At 36.9% G+C, this 19,573-nt stretch overlaps 5 protein-coding genes across 9 annotated transcripts; 1 reads left to right on the top strand and 4 right to left on the bottom strand.

The window, feature by feature from the left end:
* Positions 1 to 2,382: 2,382 nt before the first annotated feature.
* LOC18012296 (F-box/LRR-repeat protein At3g48880) lies at positions 2,383 to 3,578 on the bottom strand. Its single transcript, XM_006394574.1, has 2 exons — positions 3,232 to 3,578; positions 2,383 to 2,932 (listed from the first exon to the last, which is right to left on the bottom strand). Exons 1-2 carry the CDS (start codon positions 3,576 to 3,578, stop codon positions 2,383 to 2,385), a joined length of 897 nt encoding a protein of 298 aa, XP_006394636.1.
* Positions 3,579 to 5,087: 1,509 nt separating this feature from the next.
* Positions 5,088 to 6,120, bottom strand: LOC18012082 (F-box/LRR-repeat protein At3g48880). The gene is made up of 2 exons (XM_006394573.2): positions 5,765 to 6,120; positions 5,088 to 5,658 (listed from the first exon to the last, which is right to left on the bottom strand). The coding sequence occupies exons 1-2, from the start codon at positions 6,118 to 6,120 to the stop codon at positions 5,088 to 5,090; spliced, it is 927 nt and encodes a 308-aa protein (XP_006394635.2).
* A 1,200-nt stretch (positions 6,121 to 7,320) lies between these two features.
* LOC18011950 (dual specificity protein phosphatase PHS1) lies at positions 7,321 to 12,158 on the bottom strand. Of its 2 annotated transcripts, none has more exons than XM_024150978.1 (11): positions 12,041 to 12,158; positions 11,763 to 11,846; positions 11,524 to 11,666; positions 11,032 to 11,233; positions 10,727 to 10,906; positions 10,466 to 10,626; positions 8,863 to 9,967; positions 8,571 to 8,717; positions 8,252 to 8,479; positions 7,971 to 8,128; positions 7,321 to 7,848 (listed from the first exon to the last, which is right to left on the bottom strand). In XM_024150978.1, the coding sequence occupies exons 1-11, from the start codon at positions 12,080 to 12,082 to the stop codon at positions 7,485 to 7,487; spliced, it is 2,814 nt and encodes a 937-aa protein (XP_024006746.1). In that variant the 5' UTR covers positions 12,083 to 12,158; the 3' UTR covers positions 7,321 to 7,484. The 2 variants fall into 2 exon arrangements, with proteins under 2 accessions (XP_024006746.1, XP_024006747.1); XM_024150979.1 differs by having other exon boundaries at positions 11,032 to 11,228; positions 12,041 to 12,063.
* On the top strand, positions 12,091 to 13,482 carry LOC18011951 (DNA-directed RNA polymerase III subunit rpc6). 3 transcript variants are annotated; one of them, XM_024150982.1, is made up of 2 exons: positions 12,091 to 12,222; positions 12,644 to 13,482. In XM_024150982.1, exon 2 carries the CDS (start codon positions 12,694 to 12,696, stop codon positions 13,396 to 13,398), a length of 705 nt encoding a protein of 234 aa, XP_024006750.1. In that variant the 5' UTR covers positions 12,091 to 12,222; positions 12,644 to 12,693; the 3' UTR covers positions 13,399 to 13,482. The 3 variants fall into 3 exon arrangements, with proteins under 3 accessions (XP_024006750.1, XP_024006751.1, XP_006394632.1); XM_024150983.1 differs by having other exon boundaries at positions 12,118 to 12,222; positions 12,694 to 13,482; XM_006394570.2 differs by lacking the exon at positions 12,091 to 12,222 and adding an exon at positions 12,461 to 12,589 and having other exon boundaries at positions 12,694 to 13,482.
* LOC18012085 (coiled-coil domain-containing protein SCD2) lies at positions 13,471 to 17,800 on the bottom strand. Of its 2 annotated transcripts, none has more exons than XM_024150980.1 (17): positions 17,333 to 17,800; positions 17,026 to 17,192; positions 16,880 to 16,958; positions 16,712 to 16,753; positions 16,565 to 16,627; positions 16,030 to 16,079; positions 15,898 to 15,925; positions 15,663 to 15,737; positions 15,473 to 15,583; positions 15,330 to 15,390; positions 15,041 to 15,157; positions 14,830 to 14,942; positions 14,665 to 14,725; positions 14,396 to 14,437; positions 14,078 to 14,118; positions 13,753 to 13,882; positions 13,471 to 13,678 (listed from the first exon to the last, which is right to left on the bottom strand). In XM_024150980.1, exons 1-17 carry the CDS (start codon positions 17,675 to 17,677, stop codon positions 13,539 to 13,541), a joined length of 1,665 nt encoding a protein of 554 aa, XP_024006748.1. In that variant the 5' UTR covers positions 17,678 to 17,800; the 3' UTR covers positions 13,471 to 13,538. The 2 variants fall into 2 exon arrangements, with proteins under 2 accessions (XP_024006748.1, XP_024006749.1); XM_024150981.1 differs by having other exon boundaries at positions 17,026 to 17,188; positions 17,333 to 17,456.
* Between the last annotated feature and the right edge of the window lie 1,773 nt (positions 17,801 to 19,573).

Raw genomic sequence — 19,573 nt, 5'->3', positions numbered from 1 at the left:
GAATACTTCACTGTCCATAAGATTGAAATTGTTCGAAAAGTACATTAATTAACTTATTAAACAGTTAAGACTTAAGAATAAAACAGTGAAATAATTAGGAGTGGTGAAGAAACTAATTAAGATACTAGAGAGTTTGTTATTTAAGTGTTTGAGTGTCCGGTTAGGTTATAAAATGGTTGGCATTTAGGATGTGATTTAAACTATTTTGTTGTTAGAAAATTTAAAAACTTTTGAAGATACGATTGAAAAAGACTGTAGCTTTTTTTTTTTTTTGGTTGGTAGCCTTCACTGCATTTACACAATTTTTTTTTTCTTTTTGTTCTTGCTCAAACTAACTTCCACAGCTCCAAGTAGTAGACATATCCACCACTTAACCCAATGTTAGGTTGAGGCATGTAATTTTTATAAAACCACTCTTTTGATATTTTAACAAAACTATACTGATATCTTAAAAGAAAACCATTGCCACGTAATCAAATCTTTCTTGCAGGGAATTTTAATTTTTTTTGAACAGATTCACTGACCAAAATTTCCCACCAACAAATACGACTTAACATAAGTATTCATACGTTGCGTCTATGTTAGTATGTTGGTATGTAACTGTCAAGGATAACAATGTATCATCATGTGTTTCAACTTTCAACTTAAGATTGTGGAATGTTTTATTTTTGTCACGGCCGGACTCATTAGAAACTTTTTCAGTCGCAAACAACAGAACAAGAAAAAAACAACAGAACAGAAATTTAAGTTTAACATACAAGACACGTACTATCTCCGCATAAATTGATGTAATAACGAATAATCGGAAAAAGGAGAGAAAATGGTGGTAGGTTTTGCGTAAGAAAAAAAAGAAAAATTTGTGGACAGAAAAGTGAGGAGGAGTCATACGTGTGTTATGTACCACCTTTGGTCATGTCCTCCCTTTTTACGTCTCCTGATTATTTCTCAGCCTCACGTCTTCAAAACACTTGAGCTACATTCTTGGACCCACTCTGCTTCAAGGAATGGATTCGATTTCGATTTAATGCCACTAATTAATATAGCTACCAAAAATATAAATTTCACCAACTAAAGTGGAAAGACAATCTAAACGGCCCCGTTAACTAGTTGTATCTATTTTTTTTGGCCAATAATTTCATCTTCTTCCACCTTTTTCTGAATAAGAAACATAGAGGCTTTATAAAGTATGTATACCACAGTTTATATACTAAATGAAAGGTGATGAAAATTTAAAATAGTTCTTCAAAAAAAAATTGACGTATTATTTTGAAGTATGGAAAAAATAGTATTATATCAAAATTGTTTGGTTGTCCCTTGATTATTCAGAAGAACAAATAATTACAAACGGTTATATTTGTCAATTATATCATGACTAATGAGAAAGACATGTCTCTTCTTCCATTTTGCTGTCAGTTTTTTTTTTTTTTTTTGGGGGGGGGGGGAATGAGCTAATAATGTTTAATATACTTAATTTGAGTACACTACAATTTCATTGGTGCTTTTGTTGATGCAACTTTCCCATCAGAAGAAAGCAAAAGAACAAAGTGGAAATACCAAAGCAACTCCAAAGATGACTAAAGCAGACTGGATACACTCATTCACAAAAGAATGGAAAATTTATTAAGTACTAATTAGAAAAAGCGAACACCAAAGTTGGACAAGAAAGATGATCACACTAGGATAGGAGTATCAAATATTTATATAGATTATCATCATATTAGATTGCTAATATCCATACGCGAGCACGTATCCACACTGGCACAAACTATTACGACTAGACGACTAACCATGTTTTATTGCTAGTACAATAATTGTCATTAGGAATTGAGCTCTAAAGAGAAATTTAGCAATAATCAGATTCATTAGCCCACCTATATTATATCACTGACATTCAACATATGATTAACTAATTAATTAACCAAACCCTAAACTCGATACTGGAGTCAAATTTGATGATAATTTGGATTTAATAGTGAATATTATATGAGAAATATCGGAGATCTGACCTTTAATTGCCATGAGAAGCATCCTAGATCAGGCCAGCTTGGTTCAACAGCCCCAAAATACAGTGATAAAAATAAAACCAAATATAGAAAATTTTAGTCATGTTCCTAAATCTGGTTAGGGCTTTGATATATTGAGAACAACAATTTTGGTACAAAGACAAATACTTGTATTTGCCTGCCGACAAGAACACACACACAATACAGCCACCCACGCCACATTATAAAACAAAAGACGATACAAAAAAGAACAACTCAAAAAGAAAGGTACCTTGCACAACAAGAATCATGTAAATAGTTCCCAAAAGACAAATTGACAAAAACAAAAAGTGTTCCCAAAAGACACGAAAAAAGAAAAAAAAAAAAAGAGAGTAAAATTTCAGAGATGAAGAGAGCTTACTTCGTCTTCTTTCCATAGCCCATCATCATCATACATATTCCAGTTCATGAACCCTTCATCTTTCTCCGTCCACTGACATATGACGCAAGTCCCAGGATCCACACAACCCACAAACTGCTTCAACTGCGAGGCCTTCTCTATTTTCGTTCTCCATGGAATCTCCGTCGTCGTATCTTCCCCAAACTCGATGTAAGAATGAGAAATATTGAGAACCTCGAGTCTTTTCATTTTCTCAAAGATCTTTGCGAGCGCATCTATGTGTATAGAGTTGCATCTGAGGCTGAGGACTTCCAGCTTCGGGAGGAGGCAGACGAGGTTCTGGATGCAGAAGAGATTGATGGGACCCATTATCTTGAGCTCTCTGAATTTCTTGCAGTTCTCTCGGATCGCCGAGAAGACAAAATGCGGGTTTACCAAGCTTGGCATTGTTAGTGACTCTAGTTTCTTACAGTAGCTTATTGCATCACATACACTCCTCTCTGTTAGTCTGTTCCAAGATGGTAGCACCAAGCGTCTCAAGTTTGGACACCTGCAACAATTGAGCAAGGAAAATTGTTGCTCGGTTAAACAGTGATTTTTTTGGCACAAGGCACTATAAAATTCCAATTTTCAGCCATCTTTTATTCATTGATAGAGATAGAGATATTAATTACGTCAAAAACATAATTGGAGACCGAAGAAATTAATTTATCTATACATCTAGTATTATTAATGTATAGAGGTGATACTGCATTTCCAAATCTGCAACTTGAGTTTCATGCTACTGAAAAGAGCCATGATAGGATAATAATTTTCTGTTCAATATAAGACGGGAAAAAGAGAATATACCTTCTTGTGGTGTAAGTAAGCATGTCACCATTGGGAAACAAGTCGTAATGGAAAATCAAGGTCTTTGTGTTTCTCTTGCTAAGACTCATGGAGAGTTTCAAGATCCGAGTCAGTGCCTTATCAGAGTGGCTATCCACGTACACATATGGCTTACATGACAATTCGAAGAAGTTAGATCTCATGTGTGATAAATCGAGCGTGTTCCACAGAATGGGATCGCAGCAAGCCACACGCCATCCTCTACAGACATGAGCTACTCCAGAAGTCAACTCATCGAGGCTAAGATACTTCTTAAAAATCATCACTAGTATGTCAGTGTCCAGATTTTCCCATCCTTTGAATACCATTGAGAAAGCTTTCAAGAGGAGAGACAGAGATTCTTGTAGAGAGTTGTTATAACATCTTCACAACCCTTAAACAAGCAGAAGACAATTATACGGAGTAAGAAAGACATCTCTTTTAGGTTTTTTTTTTCTTTCGACTAAGGAAGGCATCTATATGGAAATCAAAAAATTAATTATCAAGATGAACTTCAAAATACCTACAATTGAATACTTAATAAGCAGATTTCAGTATTAAGAACATGTACATTTATGCCGTGTTCGGTGATAGTAAATTTCAATATGAATGGACTGAAAATCAACAAAATCATATTGAAATGATTCTCTATCTATATATAAGTCATGCAAACTTCAAAAGGCATAACCAAAAGCTCTAAATCGAATTCAAACAACATAATAATTTCTTCAATCCAACAACGCGCGGCAAGGCATGGAAAATCATGAAAACAATTAAGCATCCCCAATAATAATATTAATATCTAACTGCAAAACGAATCAGAATCTAAGACAGTAATTGACTCACAAAAACCTAAAAATGTAACGAATCTAATATTAAGTATTGCAAAGAATTCGAGCTAATATCGCTTAAAAAAAAAACACAACGGGATTCTCGTAAGAAACAGATCTTATTACCCGCAGTATTGCGAACAGAAACCTAGCTAATAACTGCACATGCATAGATCTCACAATCTCACAAGTAATAAGGTATCAAAAGAGTATAAAGCCATACCCTGAAACGACAAGGAGGGGATAAGTGAAGAACCTTGGAGAAATGGTGGCGGCGACTCTTTTAAGATTAAAGAACGTTACCTTTTTATATACGAATGGAACAAGGGCACTGGTCTGATATGATTTCACCTACCTCTTTAGTCTGATTCTCTTACCAATAGAAATCAAGTACATGCATGCATTGTAAAAACGATTTTATCTTATCAACATTTTCATTTAGTTCCTAGTCAAATTTTATTTGTTTTCATTTTGGATCAGCACGTTCGATTTTTTCTATAATCAATATTTTTTTTCTATGTAATAATAACAGTTGAATAACATTTTTTGTTTGTAAAAGAAAAATAATTTCATTTTGAGTTTTATTCTAAACTACATATTCGTGCACAAATTTTTAACCACATATAGATATTCTATTCCATTAAAATATCAATATTTGGCTATAGCTTTTATACATATAATTAAAAATATTGTTAATTATGATTATGGATGAAAACAAAGAAGTTTTTTGGTGGAATTTTTTTGGAACAAATAAATCATTTTCAACAGATCGACATATTGGATAGGTAAATTATATATTAGTAGAATATCATTTGACCAAAAAAAGTTTTTAAAACAACGGATGTTTTATTTGTTTGTTTATATAACAACAAAGAGACTACACCAGACAAGAAATCATAAAAGTACAAAAAAAAGATAAAAAAGGTAGACCTAAAAGGAAGGTACCTTCCATATCAAGGAATAGGGGTCTCCAAGGAATATGCAAATAATTGCAAAAAGACATCCAATTTAGAGATGAAGGGAGTTTATTTCATCTGCTTTCCATAGCCCTTCTTCATACTTATACCACCTCATGATCCCTTCGTCTTTCTCTGTCCTCTGACACATGACACAAGTCTCGTGCTTCATACAAGTCACAAACTGCCTAAGTTTCGAGGCCTTGTCCATTATCTCATCGTCAACTTCCTTCACAATATTGAGCTTCTTCTTATTCTTCTCCAGCTTTTGGACCACGAGGTAAGAATGAGAAATGTTGAGAACCTCGAGGCTTTTTAGTTCATCCAAGATTTTTATGAGGGCATCTCGGTCAATGGAATTGCATCTGAGGCTGAGGACTTTGATGTTCGGGAGGATCTGGACGAGGTTTTGGGCGAATAAGAGCTCGATGGGTCCCATTTCCTTAAGCTCTCTGAAGTTCTTGCAGTTCTTGGCGATCGATGAAAAGACAAAATTCGGGTGCGGGATGCTTGGCATTGTCAGTGATTCTAGGTTTTTGCAGAATCTTATGGCATTGAATAAACCCTTATTCTTCATCAGTCTGTACCAACCTGGTAGCACTAAGCGTCTCAAATCTGGACACCTGCAACAATTTTGAGTAGAGCAAATTATTGATCGCTTAATTCAACGGTAAAATATTATTTGGCTACGGTGCAATCAAATGAGATAGTGATGAGAAGTAAATACACCTTTTTGCGGTGTAAAGACCCATGTCAGCCGTCGGTAACAAGTTGTAATTGAAAATCAAGGTCCTTGTGTTTCTCTTGCTAAGACTCATGGAGAGTTTCAAGGTCCGAGTCAGCTGCTTATCAGAGCGGCTCTCCACGTACACATATGGCTCCTGCGGGATCTTGATGAAAGAAGATCTCATGTGAGATAGATCGAGCGTGTTCCAAAAAGTGAGATCGCAGCAAGCTGCACGCCATCTTCTACAGACATGAGCTAATACACAAGTCAACTCAAGGAAAGTAAAATAGTTCTTGAAAATCCTTACTAATATGTCGATGTCCCATCTCATGACTACTTTTCTTCGGTCTTCAGCCATTGTAGAAAGCTTTCAAGAGAGAGAGAGGGAAAGATTCTTGTTGAGAGTTGTTATAACATCTTCTGAACTCCTACACAAGCAGAAGAAAGTTAGCCGAGAACTGTGCATGTTTTGTGCATGTTTTCCTAACTAAGGAAGGCATCTTTATGTCAAAAGATATACATACAATCTGATCAATTAGCAAATCAAGGAATCTTAATGACGAAAATTCACAACCTACATGGGAATATAATAAGCAGATTAAAGTTTTTGGAATGTTCTACATACGACCGACCAAACAATCAACTAATGTATAAACACTTGTTCGGGGATTTCACAAGGCATCAAGTGAAACGAATCAAAATCTCAAACATATATAGACATCAGAAAGAGCGGTAGACTTACAAGTTACAACCCCACAATCCTTAAGACAACGTTAGGAAAAAAAAGAGTATTAAGGCATGCATACTTCGAACGATGACGAGGAGAAGAAGCTTGGAGGAATGAAAGGTAGTGATCGATTCTTATAAGAAAGGAACGTAACTTTTTAGTTTATATAGACATGAGATCTCATGACACTGGTCTGATTTTTCACACCTCTTTTGTTTTTAATTTTTCACCTCTTTTGTTTTAGTAACTAATAGCTATCAAGTCAATGAAAATGATTTCATCTTAATTATCACACGATATTTATTTGAACTTTCCAATCCAATTCAAACTTTCCAATTTAATTTTATATGTTTTTTTAGACTTTAAAAACTTAAAACCCGCCAAAATAGCTAACTGATAGAAATAAATTACGCACCTAAAATTTAAATTGACCAAAATTATAAAATATAGTAATGCCATTGATTTTATAAATTCTTAATTAATTGTTTACCCAAAACCATAAGATTAGTTTTTATTTTTTGATTTAAAAAAATTGAAATTTTAGTTTGACTAAAAATGATGTTATCTTAATTATAAACCTTACTTTCTAATCAAAATTTTTTTATGGTTTTTAGACTTTGACTAAATAAATTCGTCAAATAATTAACTGATTAAAAGTTAATTAATAGACATTTTTAAATTGATCAAATAATAAATTATGACTGTTTTGAATTTATAAATTCTAGATTTATTACCTAAAACATAAGATTAGCTTTTTTTACTTTGTAATTTAGATATTATTTTGTTGATAAAAACAATATTGATATTTATTAGTATAAATGTATGTTTTTGAAAATTAACTATTACATATATCATATTTCAGATAATTGATAAGTGATTTCTTTTTGGTGATGTCAACAAAAATAAAATAAAGGGTGGTCAAGTTTATAATACATTCTTTTGTTTGTTTTGTAAACTCAGAGAAACTTTTAGAGCATAAACATATTATTTGACTCTTAACCAGAATGAGACTGAGACTGGAAAGAACTGGAGCTAACACTTGAGCCACGGCCAGTGCTGAGCGTAAGGGCCTCCAAAGCCTTTTGAATCTCCATGTTCATTGCACTGTCAACGCTTCCCGAAGACAGTTTCTTGTGAGATTTCTGGAGATGAAGCTTTAGAGAACTGCTGCTTAGACCTGCGTTCTTACCACAAACCGGACACACTTTCATCGTAGGTTTCCTCTGTCTCCACTCCATTGACACCTTCCCGTGACATTTCTTGTCGAGGTTTAGTAAGATCCGCGCAAATCCATCGTTCGGTTGAGCTCGTCTATGAACTTTTCTCAGTTTGCTCCATGCTTCTAAAAGTGTCAGGTTCCTGTTTATTAATCCCACCCCAGTAAACAAGTGAGAAGAGGAATTAGAAATTTCTTATTGACTTTTTTTTTTTCTGATCTTGAATCGTGTTTTCAACAATTTTATTTGTCCCCAAGAACTTACTTTCGGAGCATTAAGTAAGCGAGCACTACGGTTGCGCTTCTACTCCGACCTTCGAAGCAATGAACTAAAATCTTGCCGCCTGTTTCTTCGCCGTGGTTGATGAAATCGAGAGCTTCTTGAAAGATGCTCTCGATCTTTGAGTCTTCGTCGTCGGTTATCTGGTCAAAGGGAAGACACAAGAAGAGAAGGCTCATCTTTATAGATGCATTTTTTTTAACCAATTCCCTTTAACACGCCTTTGGTAAATATAATCAAGAGAGAAATAAGAAAGGTTCACTTACTGAGAAATTTTTGTACTCGAAGAGATCGGGATATTGAGTATCCGATTGCCCGATTTCATTTGCGCACAAGCATAGAATATGAGTTATACCTAAATGCTGAAGAGTGTACACGGACCTTGCAGCCAATCCTCCTCCGATAAAAAGATTATCTTGGATCATTGATGGTTTCTCTGTATTAGCAGCTTTGCAAATCAATGATATCCTCTCAAGAATATGCTCAAGTCTAACCTGTTATGATGGCAAATGCAAGCAAGAGATAATGATTGGGTTTAGTTGCCAAACAAAGTTTATGAACAGAAGAAAAAAATACTCATAATACCTTTAGCTCGTAAGCATCGATGCAACTGTTATTATCACTGCCCTCAAAAAACCCAGTATTGAAACCGTTCTCTTGGCAGAGTTTCATGACTTCATTCCGCAGTGTTTCATTCCACTGGTCTAGTTCTTTATTAGACTCGGCATCAATCTGGACGCACCATGAAAAAAGTCAAATTCAAGGAAGATAAATTGGCTTAGGATTTCCATCCAAAAATGCATGCTTTGTATAATATATAAAATCTGAACATAATTCTCTGGTTAGAACAAGGTGATCAAAGCGTGAAGCGGCAAACCTTTGCAAATTTATGGAAGTCGCGGAGCTTTGCAGCCAAACGCTGACTGCTAAGAGATTCTCCACCTCTACTGTATCTCCCGTGCCAACTTTCCCGTGACTTAGGCGAAGAGGCATCTGAGCCTTCCTTGTTATCAGAATTTGGTGTCCTTAGAACTGATTTGTGCATATCTGACTCACTGTGCTCAGAGCTGTTATCATTTTGCACCCGATCTTTTGAGGGAGATGGATAATGATTCACCTCATGACCAAGAGTTTGTGATGGCGATTCAGGAACAGCAAAGTCTTCTCTGTCAAAATCTGCACACATTGTTTTGTCCATCATAGTAAAAAATGCACGTAGCAACCCATCTAGTTTCTGATGAAGGGTAACGAGGAATATGTGGAACTCTTGCAAATCCCTGAGACCAGCACGAAAACCATTTCGAAACTCACGTACAACTGGCGTAACTACGGTCGATCGAACAATACATGTTTCTTCACCATCTGCTGCCTGGGGATATCCTAAACTTCCTTCTGTTATTTCATGTAACAAATTCGAAGAATATTGGCTACTATTGAGAAGCAGCTCAATTAATCTTGGATAAATTTCTTGGTCACTTGCCCGTTTTCCAGCAGGAGGCCGCCGTGGAACACCCGAGTCTATGGTAACAATGTGAAAATCAGGAGCTACTGATCTGTCAGACATTGGACTCATAAAACCAGTGTCGTAGGATTTAGGAGACTCCGTTATATCAGAAAAGTCAGATGACTGTGAGACCAACCTCTGATCACTGACACTCAATCTGGACCTGCTATCTACCGAAGAAGCTCTTCTTTCCTTTTGAATGGACCTGTAGTCTCTTGGATGGTACCGTTTGATGGCGGAATCAAAAGCTTCTTCAAATGAGCATTCTAGATGTTTTGCTGATGACACAATCCTGTCGGTCAATAGCAGATTTGCCGGGTTGCCACGCCATCTCAGCTGACGACAAGGTAACCTGTCTTCGTTCCTAATTACAAGATCTAACAGCAAGATTCTCCCTAACGCTGCAGCAGCTCTCTCTGCTTTTTCTTCAGTTTCGAAACTACTCACGCTCTCCAGCAATGGACATCCATGAACATAGCTGCCATCACAAAATTGAGAATGCAGTTGCTCAGAGGAGGGATTTTTTACAAACTTCACATATTATCCATTTAGGAAAAGTGTGGGATAAGGTCAATGCCTATATTATTCATTTAGGCAAAGACAAATGTCTGTTCAACTATATCTATACTAAGACTGAATTCCAGTTTTAGGCCAGACTAGCTATCCGTTCAACTATTGTCTTTAAATTTTGTCCAATAAAATGATTCCACCTCATAATTTTATTCTACATATATGTTATCTTATCATACATTAGAAGTATCTAATTCAATAAAATTTTGAAAATTTCCTAAACATACTAAGGGAAATTAAATGGTATATTTAAAATATATAATTTCTTAGTTTTAAAAATCCGGCATGGTTGGGTTTAAAAATCCTGAAAGAAAACGATGAAAAAACTGTCAACTGATGTTGCTGGTCGAAGTCCAAAATGGAGAGTTAAATATAAAGAATAAAAAGATGAATCTTGAGCTTTCACCTCATAAGAAGAAGACAACGACTGAGCTCAAGGGCTTCCAAAAGTTCTGAGCAAGTCACTTCACCAACCTCATCTCCCTCCGAAGTCGCTTTAGCTTGTGCGTTCTCAGTTGCTTCTTTGATCAGTGTCCACTCAGGATTACAGCTATGAATTACTCTAGCCTGTCGCATTATTGACGAAAAGTTGGTAAAGAAAACGAAAGAAAGTGAAATAAGCGAACCAATACTATAATTTTCCAAGTAGAGCAAAGAAAAGAAGCACCTGCGGAATCTGAACCCCTAGCCACTTGGCAAACTCATAACCTAGACGTTCTGATTGCGTGGCCATCCTCGATGATGAAAATTTTATAACTGCTGCTGCTTCTTCCTTTGGAGAAACATCTTCAGAGCTGGAATGATTGAAGAGGGCAAAGAAAACAACTCCCCCAGAATTCACAGTAACCTGTCCACATATAATGCAAAGAGCTCAGAAAACAAACAATGTCAAAAGTAGAAGGAAGAAGAAGATCTGGTTGATGGAAGCATTTTATCAATCTTCGAATCCAAGATCGTATAAATGATAAATACCTCAAGCGGTTTGCACTGGTCCTCTTCAGAATGATCAGTGCTGCTACTATGTTCAGTATGGTGAAGTGAAGATAGCATGTTCCATGAAAAAGAGCTCGACTCGATATCCACAATAGAAGCTTTGCCAAGCCTTTCCCACAAACTAATCTCTGAAGTCTGCTTGCTTGGTGGAGTTTTTGGATCAGCATTCCTCTCCCCTGCACTGGATAAGACTTCTGTTAATAACCTCCATAACATACAAAACACTGTAACACAGGGTAGTTCAACTTTTATGTCCAAATCGAAAACCAAAAGAGACTAATCTCCTAATTTGGAAAAACATATCAGATTTGTAATTCCATTTTCTCCCCACACTGTACTTCGTGCAACAAACCAATTAGGCAATTGCTAAGAAATTAACTTTTTGTGTGTGTGTGTGTGTGTGTGAATAAGCACAAAAATAGAAAGGAAGCAGAAGAACAAAAGTGGAATGAGAGATAAAAAAGTGGTAACCTAGCAACCATATCATCGAACCGGTGAAGACGGTGAGGGAAGCCAGAGGATGCGTAAGTAGCACTCCGTTTACGAACTAAATCCAACCATTGTGTAAACCGATAAGCTGGACCAGCTGCTATGTCTCCTAACATGTACAAAACCTGCAAGATTTTCCCAATTACTTTTTATAAGCCAAAACAAGTACGCCAACGAGAGACCTTTAAAGCTACGAATCCAAGGATCGGAGAGGAATTTACACGAGAAGTGACGGTGAGAGGAAGAGGAGATTCGTGCTCGTCGTGGCCAATGTCGAGATCTTTGTCTTCGTCTTTCTCCTGCGACTGCGTCATCATATCAGATCCCAAAATCAGAGAGAGAAAAGTAAAATCGAAATCTGGCTGTGCAAAGAGACAGAGCTAGATAGAAACTGTGGGTGTAATGATGGTGGCAAAAGGTAGGGGTGATGATGATAGATTAGTAACTTTAGGGGCATGATAGAAATGGAGGAAAAAACTTAGGGGAAATAAGGATTTACCTGACAAAATGTTTGGTCTCGCCTCTTCTCAGCTTCCGCCATTGGAAAAAAAAGCTTCTTCTGACAATTTCTTTTTAATTTTGGAAATGTCCTTTTCTTCAAATGTCAGCTTTGCCTTCTGTGCGAGGAAGTCGCAAGCTCTAATATACAGAGAGAAGATGGCTATTTAAAAATTCAAAATTGTAAGAAAGATCCTGATCTCTTCTATTATTTTGCAGATTAAACACCAATGTAATGAAAATTTAATTAGTGCTTAATTTTTTTATGAATAAACCTTTTTTATTTTTGGTGCTCTGTGTTGAATAATTCAGCTAAATTCAGTGTATAAATTGAAAATTTTCAATTAACTAAAAGGATTATTAACTTCTTTTTTTGTTTTCCAATTATTTGTAGAAGTTATGGCAAAAAAAAATGAAAATTAATAACCAAAAAAAAAATGAAAATTAAGTAAGAAACGTTTAGGGTTTTCTTCTCCCTTAAAGTCTGAGACTCGGCCTCTGAATTCGCCAAATTGAATTTCGTTTTCGTCTCCGAAAAACTAATCTCGAGGTAAAATGAATCTGGTCTTCCCCAAAGCTTGTATATAAGAATTTTGTTTTTCAGGGATTCATATAAATCTGGTCTTCGTTTGTGTGTGTTTCCTGGGTGATTAGATGAGTAAACGAAAACGACCGGAGCCGAAATCATCATCATCGATGGGAGGTATAAACGAAGACGAGAAGAAGCTGCTCACTCTTATTAGGAGCAAAGAAGGTATGGGCGCAACTACATTCGAAATGAAAGTAGGGACAAGCATCCAGCCCACTCTGATCACTCGAGCAATCGCTTCTCTCAAGAGGAATCATCTCATCAAAGAGGTTCCAAACATGAACAACAAAGGGATCAAACATTTCTTGGGAGTTGAGTTCGAGCCTTGTAAGGAGCTTACAGGTGGGGATTGGTACATTGATGGAGCTCTTGACGTGGACAAAATCGAAGGTCTTAAAGAGATCTGTGTCAAGATACTGGAGAGGCATAAGAACAGAGTCGTTACTCTTGATGTTATATGTTCGTATTTCGAAAAGGTTATGGATAAGGACAAGTTGACCAAAGAGCAGACCAAGGAGATACTCAAGAACCTGGTTTTGGATAATGTCATCATGGAGGTGAAGAGCAGTGGGCTTAGCGAGTTTTCCTCCACCAGAATCGGAGAAGTTTGCTACAAACTTACCGGGAAAAAATCCGGTGGCGGCGAAGCAAGAGCTGGAGCTTTTGCTTCGGTTCCTTGCGGGGTTTGTCCACATGTAGCGCTTTGTTCACCTGGCGGAGTTATCTCCCCGACAACATGTGTTTATTTCCAGAAATGGCTAGACTTTTAGCTGCTTCTTTTCTCTATTTCTTTTTGGGTTTCAAGTCTAGATTCAGACTTAAGATTCTGTTTACAATAATACTTTAAAAGATGTTTTGTTTCCTTCCAAGTTATGTTATACAAAACAGAATGCTATTGATAATACATAACTCAGGGGTCCAGGTTGTTGTGATTTGAGAGAGTAGAGGTAGGAGAAGAAGATGGAAGAGGCTGATTGGTGTCTTTGCGACAAGCTTCCCATAATTGTTGCTCTATTCCTAGTTTCCTTAGCTCTAACAAACCTCGCTCCACTGTCAAAAGAATAAGCTTAGCCTAGACTTAATGTGTGTTATTAGAATCAGAGAAAGAAAAAGTAGGTTAATACCATCAACAGCATCGTGAGAAGTTGGAGTTTTTCCTCCACTACGGCTGATCCAAAACTGGAGACGTTCATCAGCAATGTCTTCTTCCACACCGTGCAACGTGGCTCTTCCCCAGAAGTACATCAGCCATGCCTGCATATGTATAACAGTACGAGTTTAACCAAACCACAGATGATTGTTTTGATTAGAAAAGACTGATACGTTTTATAAAGAGACACATCAATAATATCTTTCACAGTTTGTTGTTAATGTCCGCAATCTTGGTGTTCGGATCTCTAGCTAAAGTCAAAAATGTAGTCATGAATTATATGGGTATAAAGAAACCACCTGCTTGAAGGCCACATCTTCTTGTTCCCCTTCTTTTAGTTCTGCATTTGAGAAATGTGATAACATGGTAACAAGTTCATGATTATGCAGATATGATATTATGCGCTAGGCGAAAGGCCAAAACACTGTCAGATAAGAACCAGCCAAGAGTTTTCTCGAGTTCTTTTATTTATTTTTAATCAATCACTAATGAACATCATCAAGATGCACTGTGTCAAACAGACACTGACAACCCCGAAAAGTTTTCTGGTGGATGATAAAACCTTCAACAACCCATAAGGCCATTGAACCCTAAAGATTAGGGAGACGTCTTCTTACCGTATGCCTCTACAAATCTGACTTCTCCATTCCCTTTGGAATCTGTAAGAAGGGAGAAAACAAAATTTATTGCACAAGTCGGGAAACAGACAGATCATAAACAGAAAAAAAAACAGTTTGTATCATTCAATGTGCCGCGTTTCTAAGGTCAGGAAGCAACTTAAAGTTAAGAGTATCTCAACAGAGAGGACTATCAACCGTTAGACATTCTAGTAAGAACAGACTATATTTTGACACTGTTTACTATAGGCTGCAAAATATTTGCATACCTTGACGAATTAAACTCGGTGTTCTCTTCTGAGCGAATGCAAGCATAACTGCATCCTCAACCTAAATTTCATTGTGATATAAGAACTTTAAAATGTACGTGGATATCGCAAAGGGAACCTCATGATTATAAATGAAGTTATCTAGGTGACATCACCTAAACACACCTTTAAGGATGCTAGCTCTCTCAAACCCATCTCAACTGAAAGCATACTTTCGATATTTCCTTCTCCAGTTAGGTCACTTAGAAATCTATCAGTTTTGCTCTGATCACTCCCACCTGATCCATTCCAAAGATTTGGTAAACAAAGATGATGCAAGCAACAGTATCAGGGAAACCCCGGCCATTTAAGAAGCATAGTAAATGTTTAGACTAACCTTGATCCCCAGACAACTCTTTGGCCTTTTGTGCTGCGGATATGACCAGCTCAAATGGAAGAGGAGCCAAAGCCGACCAGGTTTCATGTCTGGATGGTGCTATATCAGCACATATTCCTACGGAAGCAAACAGAAAGAAAGTTTTAAAAATTTTAATGAGAACTTTCTCGCCACAACTATGAGCCTTTGACTGATATTAGAGAAAGATAAGTGTATCATGAACGCACATTGTCAAGTTCAGAAGTAAACATCACGAATTATGCTGCTACAAAATGGATGCATCACTTACCATGCTGCACTGCCAAACCCCAATACCGGGCAAGCCAGCATCTCTTCAAGGCTACTTCCTCCTAGGTGATCGTTTTTTTTCTTTCATACAATCAGAAATCGTTAAACGTGAATGATAATGACACTTGGGATTTCCAAACATACCATTTCGTCTTGTGTTAAAACCGTTCTTTGTGTCGTTGTACGAAGAGCCTTTACTTCTGACTCTGCTTCTTGAAGCCGTTCCACAGCTGTTGCAGCCTCATCCTTCAGGATCTGAACATAAAGAGGTGATTTCATCATGAAGATCACAATAGCACACATATTATGAAACCACAGTAACAGTATGCCTTACCTGAAGTTCTGAACGGAGGGAAACAACTTCATCCTTTTTCCCATCTTTTTTATCTTTAGCAGCCTTAAGAGCAGCCTGTAGCAGGTACCATTATGCCAGCCATTCAGTCTATAATCTAGATAGTTAGGCTTCAAAAAAATGTCTATCTTTGACTTAATTTTCGGATCAGAATAGTAGAATATGTGAGCTCGGCCATAGAAAAGAGAAAAGATATTCTATTCCTCTACACACTAACCTCTCTTTGGCGCAATGCCGCTTCCTTCCTGAAGAGAAACACAATTCATCATGAGCCATACAAATAACTATTGACGTATCTTCTAAAGAAGAGAAAGATATGGAAAAAGAATAAGAGTTCACAGGCTCACACCTACTTAACAATTTGGCCTCCAGGGACACTCCTTCTCCAAGGGAAGCAACCTTTTGCGAAAAAAAAACAAACAAAAAAAAAAATTCTTTCAAAAGATGTCACCTACATACATGTCATTCCAAGTAAAATTTCTTGAATGTATGCAGATTCCATGAAATCTAATTTTCCTAGACAAACAAAATTTCATCGCATCTGCATGTATATATGTCCTCAAAAACTGTCTGCATCTTCACTTGGGTTGTCACTAAATCCTATAATACTAATTCCAGAGTATAACTTCATTGCATTTGAATACATGTTTGGTCAGGTGTCAGAAACTTAAATAATGATATGTAAATTCATTTTCAGAATACGCATACTTAAAGATGCAGAATAAAGATACGAGACAAAAGGCTGTTTCAATGAAAGATGGTTGACTTGTTTTCAATGGCTATTGCCAATAGTAACGAAATGGATGTGAGGAGGTTGAGAATTTGTTTTCTCTCAAAAAGCGAAAGAACAAGTTCAGCAAAGATGGAACAACTAGATCAAAAACCTGTTTCTCCAGCTCCCTAGCCCTGGCTTCTGCTGCCTCACGTTTCTCTTCTGCACAGTGAAGCTGTAATCCAGAACAATTGTTATGAATGACAGAGGAGTATTTATGAAAACAACAAAAAAAAATTCCAGTGACAAGGCATCGAACCTTCTCCAATACTATCTCATTCTCCTCTTGTAGCATATCCACCTGCAATTAACATAGAGTCGGAATCTAGTGACATTTTTCCTTTTAAAATTTAACTTCAGTCTGTATATACAAAGCTAAACTTGACCAGATAACTCATCCAACGGTTAATAGGAAATGTCGACATACTTCATCACGAAGAGCAGAAGCTTCCCGCTGATACCCCTTATCTCTCGAATTTACAAGCGGTACATGATCACCAAAGTACCTGAAAACGTTAAAACTTGTGGAATCAGGCAAAGTTGAGGAAAAAACAAAGTAAAAATCTTCTTCACCTTTGATCCCTGTCCTTAAACGGAGGATCAAGCGGAGGTTTCAAGGAGGCCTTAGGGGGCATCCAATTCGGAGATGCATTCGGAGTAGTGATTCTACCAAACGTAGATGGCCTTCCCGCCGACGAAGAACGCACTGAAGTCACTTGCTCAGTGAGGTTTCTGCCTATCTAATTAAATCATGGAAAGAAAATTAAAAAAAAAAACAAACGAAAAAATGAGAAAAACCCAGAAGCCAAAGCTCAATCTCATTAATCAAATGAAGCTAATTTACGAGTAAGCCCCAACTTAAATCACGGAATTTTTTTACCGCAGGCGATTGCGATCGATTTCGCCGAGAGAAGGAAACCGCCGGTAAGTTACTGGTGCCATTGATGGTAGAGGAAGGAGTAGCGAATTTGAAATCGTGATCTTCATCGTCATCATCGTCGTCCTCATTTTCCTTGCTCTGTAAGGCCATGACCTTCGCTAGTCGTTCAGCCGCCGCCTTAGTGGCTACATTCTGGGTCCGCTTGACGGTGGAGAAACCGCCAACACCAACGAGATGTTGTTTCCGGTGAGCGGGAGACATCGACGGCGACCTCGATTCCGTATTGTTAGATGATCGGCTCCATTGGTGCCCGTACACTGGGCTCCCCGCTCTTCTGAGATCCATCGATAGACTATTAAGCAGATGCAAATTCGTTCGCAGTATCAAGCAATCACAGAGGAGTTTGAATAGTGGGAGAGAAGATTTTCTCGAGAAAAGAAGAAAAACAAAAGAAAAAAAAAAGAGAAAGAAAGTGAATTCTGCGGAGATTTGGCAAGCAGTTTAAAAAGTGTGAGGTTTTTGGTAAACGACGCCGTTTATTGCGGAGGAGAACACATTGAGATTCACCGGAGGAAAATATGGGACCCAGTAGTCAACTTTGCAGATGGATTATTGTTCTGACGTAGTATAATTTATTTCTATAAATTTAAATTCAAAGCCAAGTCAATAATATAAAAAGTAAATCGTTGACAAACAGAGTAATATGATAATTATAAGAAATTAATAGCTGGCAAATCTCTTTTCGTTCCCTTAAGTTTACGCAAATGAAGAAATATGTTGCATATACAACTAGACGTCTTCTAATGTACGTCATTTTTAATTAGTCTACGATAAATGATGCTCTGTTTTTATAAGAAAAAATTACTTAAAATTATGGATTTCATGGGTAACGTTTAATCTCTTACAATAATCTTTTCCGACAACCTACGACATACCAACGAAAACAACTCTTGAATCGAGAGTTGACATTTTCTTACCGTTACAAAGTCTAATTAACTCCGCACGCGCCAAAAAAAGAAGAAGAAGATTTCAAGTGAAAGAAACAGATTCCTTGTGTCCCAAGCTTTAGGGGCTCGAAGATAAGGTTTTACCATTCTTGAATTAGGTTTAGCGGGAAAACAGTGACGTCGAAGACAACCCTCGCAAACACATGCCGAATTTCCTGCTGAATATAACGCAAGCAGGATACTCAATCTTGCTTCCCTGCTTTGCTTCAGATCTCATTTCCGTCTCTTCTTTCACACACTGGAAAGATTCTGCCTGCTCTAAGGTACAATTGCAATGGAACAAACACCATGACAACTATATCAACAGATTCTGAGCAAACAAAAGATTTAGGGCATCAATATCACAAACCTTAATTTATTGTGATATTTCTTTTGAGATTTTTGTAAAGGTCTTTTTATTACCAAATTTGTATACGGTGCTTGAGGGTAAGCTGCCACAGCTTTTGAAATAAAATACCCATCAGTCATCTAGTTTAAGACATCTTTCAGTAGAGTTTCTAGTAATTTCAAGCCCAAAAAGAAACGTATGAGCTGAACCTAAATCCTTTATCTTGAAATTTTGATGAAGAATAGTCTTGGGGGCTTGAACTGCATTTTCATCATCCTACCAAAAGGGCAATAAAAGGGTATTGAAAAAAACCATCATTCAACAAAACATATGAGAAGCAGTCGTGAAGCTTGTTTTAGTCATAGATTTGCGGAGACGACATCATATTCCAAAATTTATTCAGACCTGGTGTATAACCCAATTGCAAACTCATATAAATCTCTCCATCCATATGACTATGAAATAAAGCAATAGTGACATGACATCCATATGTGTTAGAGTCCATCCATGAGATGAAGCAATAATATTAACATTAGCTTGACACTAGCTAATTTTGCCATAGTGGAGGAAGTACTATCAAAATCCACTCCTTGTTGAGTAAATCCTTGTGTTACTAGCTTTGCCTTGTGTCTCTCTATAGTGTCATCTGAGTTGTATTCAATGGTGTAAACCCATGTACAACCTACAACGTTCTTATGGGGTGGCAAAGACTCAATATCACATGTTCTGCTAATGGCCTAGAAACAAGCAATATAGAATCAATGAACAAAGAATCGGTCGTAGTATGAGCACTTGAGCAGGATCATCTTTGAAAGGGAAAACAGATTCATCAAATATTAACATTCCTTAATATAATCATTTCACGAGATTCCAAATTTTAAAAAGTTTGTAACAAAAAAAAAAATG

This window comes from Eutrema salsugineum, unplaced genomic scaffold (genome assembly GCF_000478725.1).
Source record: "Eutrema salsugineum unplaced genomic scaffold, Eutsalg1_0 scaffold_6, whole genome shotgun sequence".
Lineage (NCBI taxonomy): Eukaryota > Viridiplantae > Streptophyta > Magnoliopsida > Brassicales > Brassicaceae > Eutrema > Eutrema salsugineum.
The sequence above is the reverse complement of the archived record's forward strand: the minus strand, read 5'-3'. Positions and strand labels throughout refer to the sequence as shown.

What these genes read in the sequence shown, in the direction of transcription:
- LOC18011950 (XM_024150978.1), bottom strand. Translation starts at nt 12,082, where the DNA reads ATGGCGGAAGCTGAGAAGAGGCGAGACCAAACATTTTGTCAG. An exon ending in TCGATGCTTACGAGCTAAAG is followed by an intron (nt 8,480 to 8,570) that starts GTATTATGAGTA and finishes CCATCATAACAG; the next exon opens with GTTAGACTTGAGCATATTCT. An exon ending in TCGAGTACAAAAATTTCTCA is followed by an intron (nt 8,129 to 8,251) that starts GTAAGTGAACCT and finishes CCCTTTGACCAG; the next exon opens with ATAACCGACGACGAAGACTC.
- LOC18012082 (XM_006394573.2), bottom strand. Translation starts at nt 6,120, where the DNA reads ATGGCTGAAGACCGAAGAAAAGTAGTCATGAGATGGGACATCGACATA. An exon ending in GGTCTTTACACCGCAAAAAG is followed by an intron (nt 5,659 to 5,764) that starts GTGTATTTACTT and finishes AAATTGTTGCAG; the next exon opens with GTGTCCAGATTTGAGACGCT.
- LOC18012296 (XM_006394574.1), bottom strand. Translation starts at nt 3,578, where the DNA reads ATGGTATTCAAAGGATGGGAAAATCTGGACACTGACATACTAGTGATG. An exon ending in CTTACTTACACCACAAGAAG is followed by an intron (nt 2,933 to 3,231) that starts GTATATTCTCTT and finishes CAATTGTTGCAG; the next exon opens with GTGTCCAAACTTGAGACGCT.
- LOC18011951 (XM_024150982.1), top strand. Translation starts at nt 12,694, where the DNA reads ATGAGTAAACGAAAACGACCGGAGCCGAAATCATCATCATCGATGGGA.
- LOC18012085 (XM_024150980.1), bottom strand. Translation starts at nt 17,677, where the DNA reads ATGGATCTCAGAAGAGCGGGGAGCCCAGTGTACGGGCACCAATGGAGC. An exon ending in CGGCATTGCGCCAAAGAGAG is followed by an intron (nt 15,738 to 15,897) that starts GTTAGTGTGTAG and finishes TACCTGCTACAG; the next exon opens with GCTGCTCTTAAGGCTGCTAA. An exon ending in TTCTCACGATGCTGTTGATG is followed by an intron (nt 13,679 to 13,752) that starts GTATTAACCTAC and finishes TTCTTTTGACAG; the next exon opens with TGGAGCGAGGTTTGTTAGAG.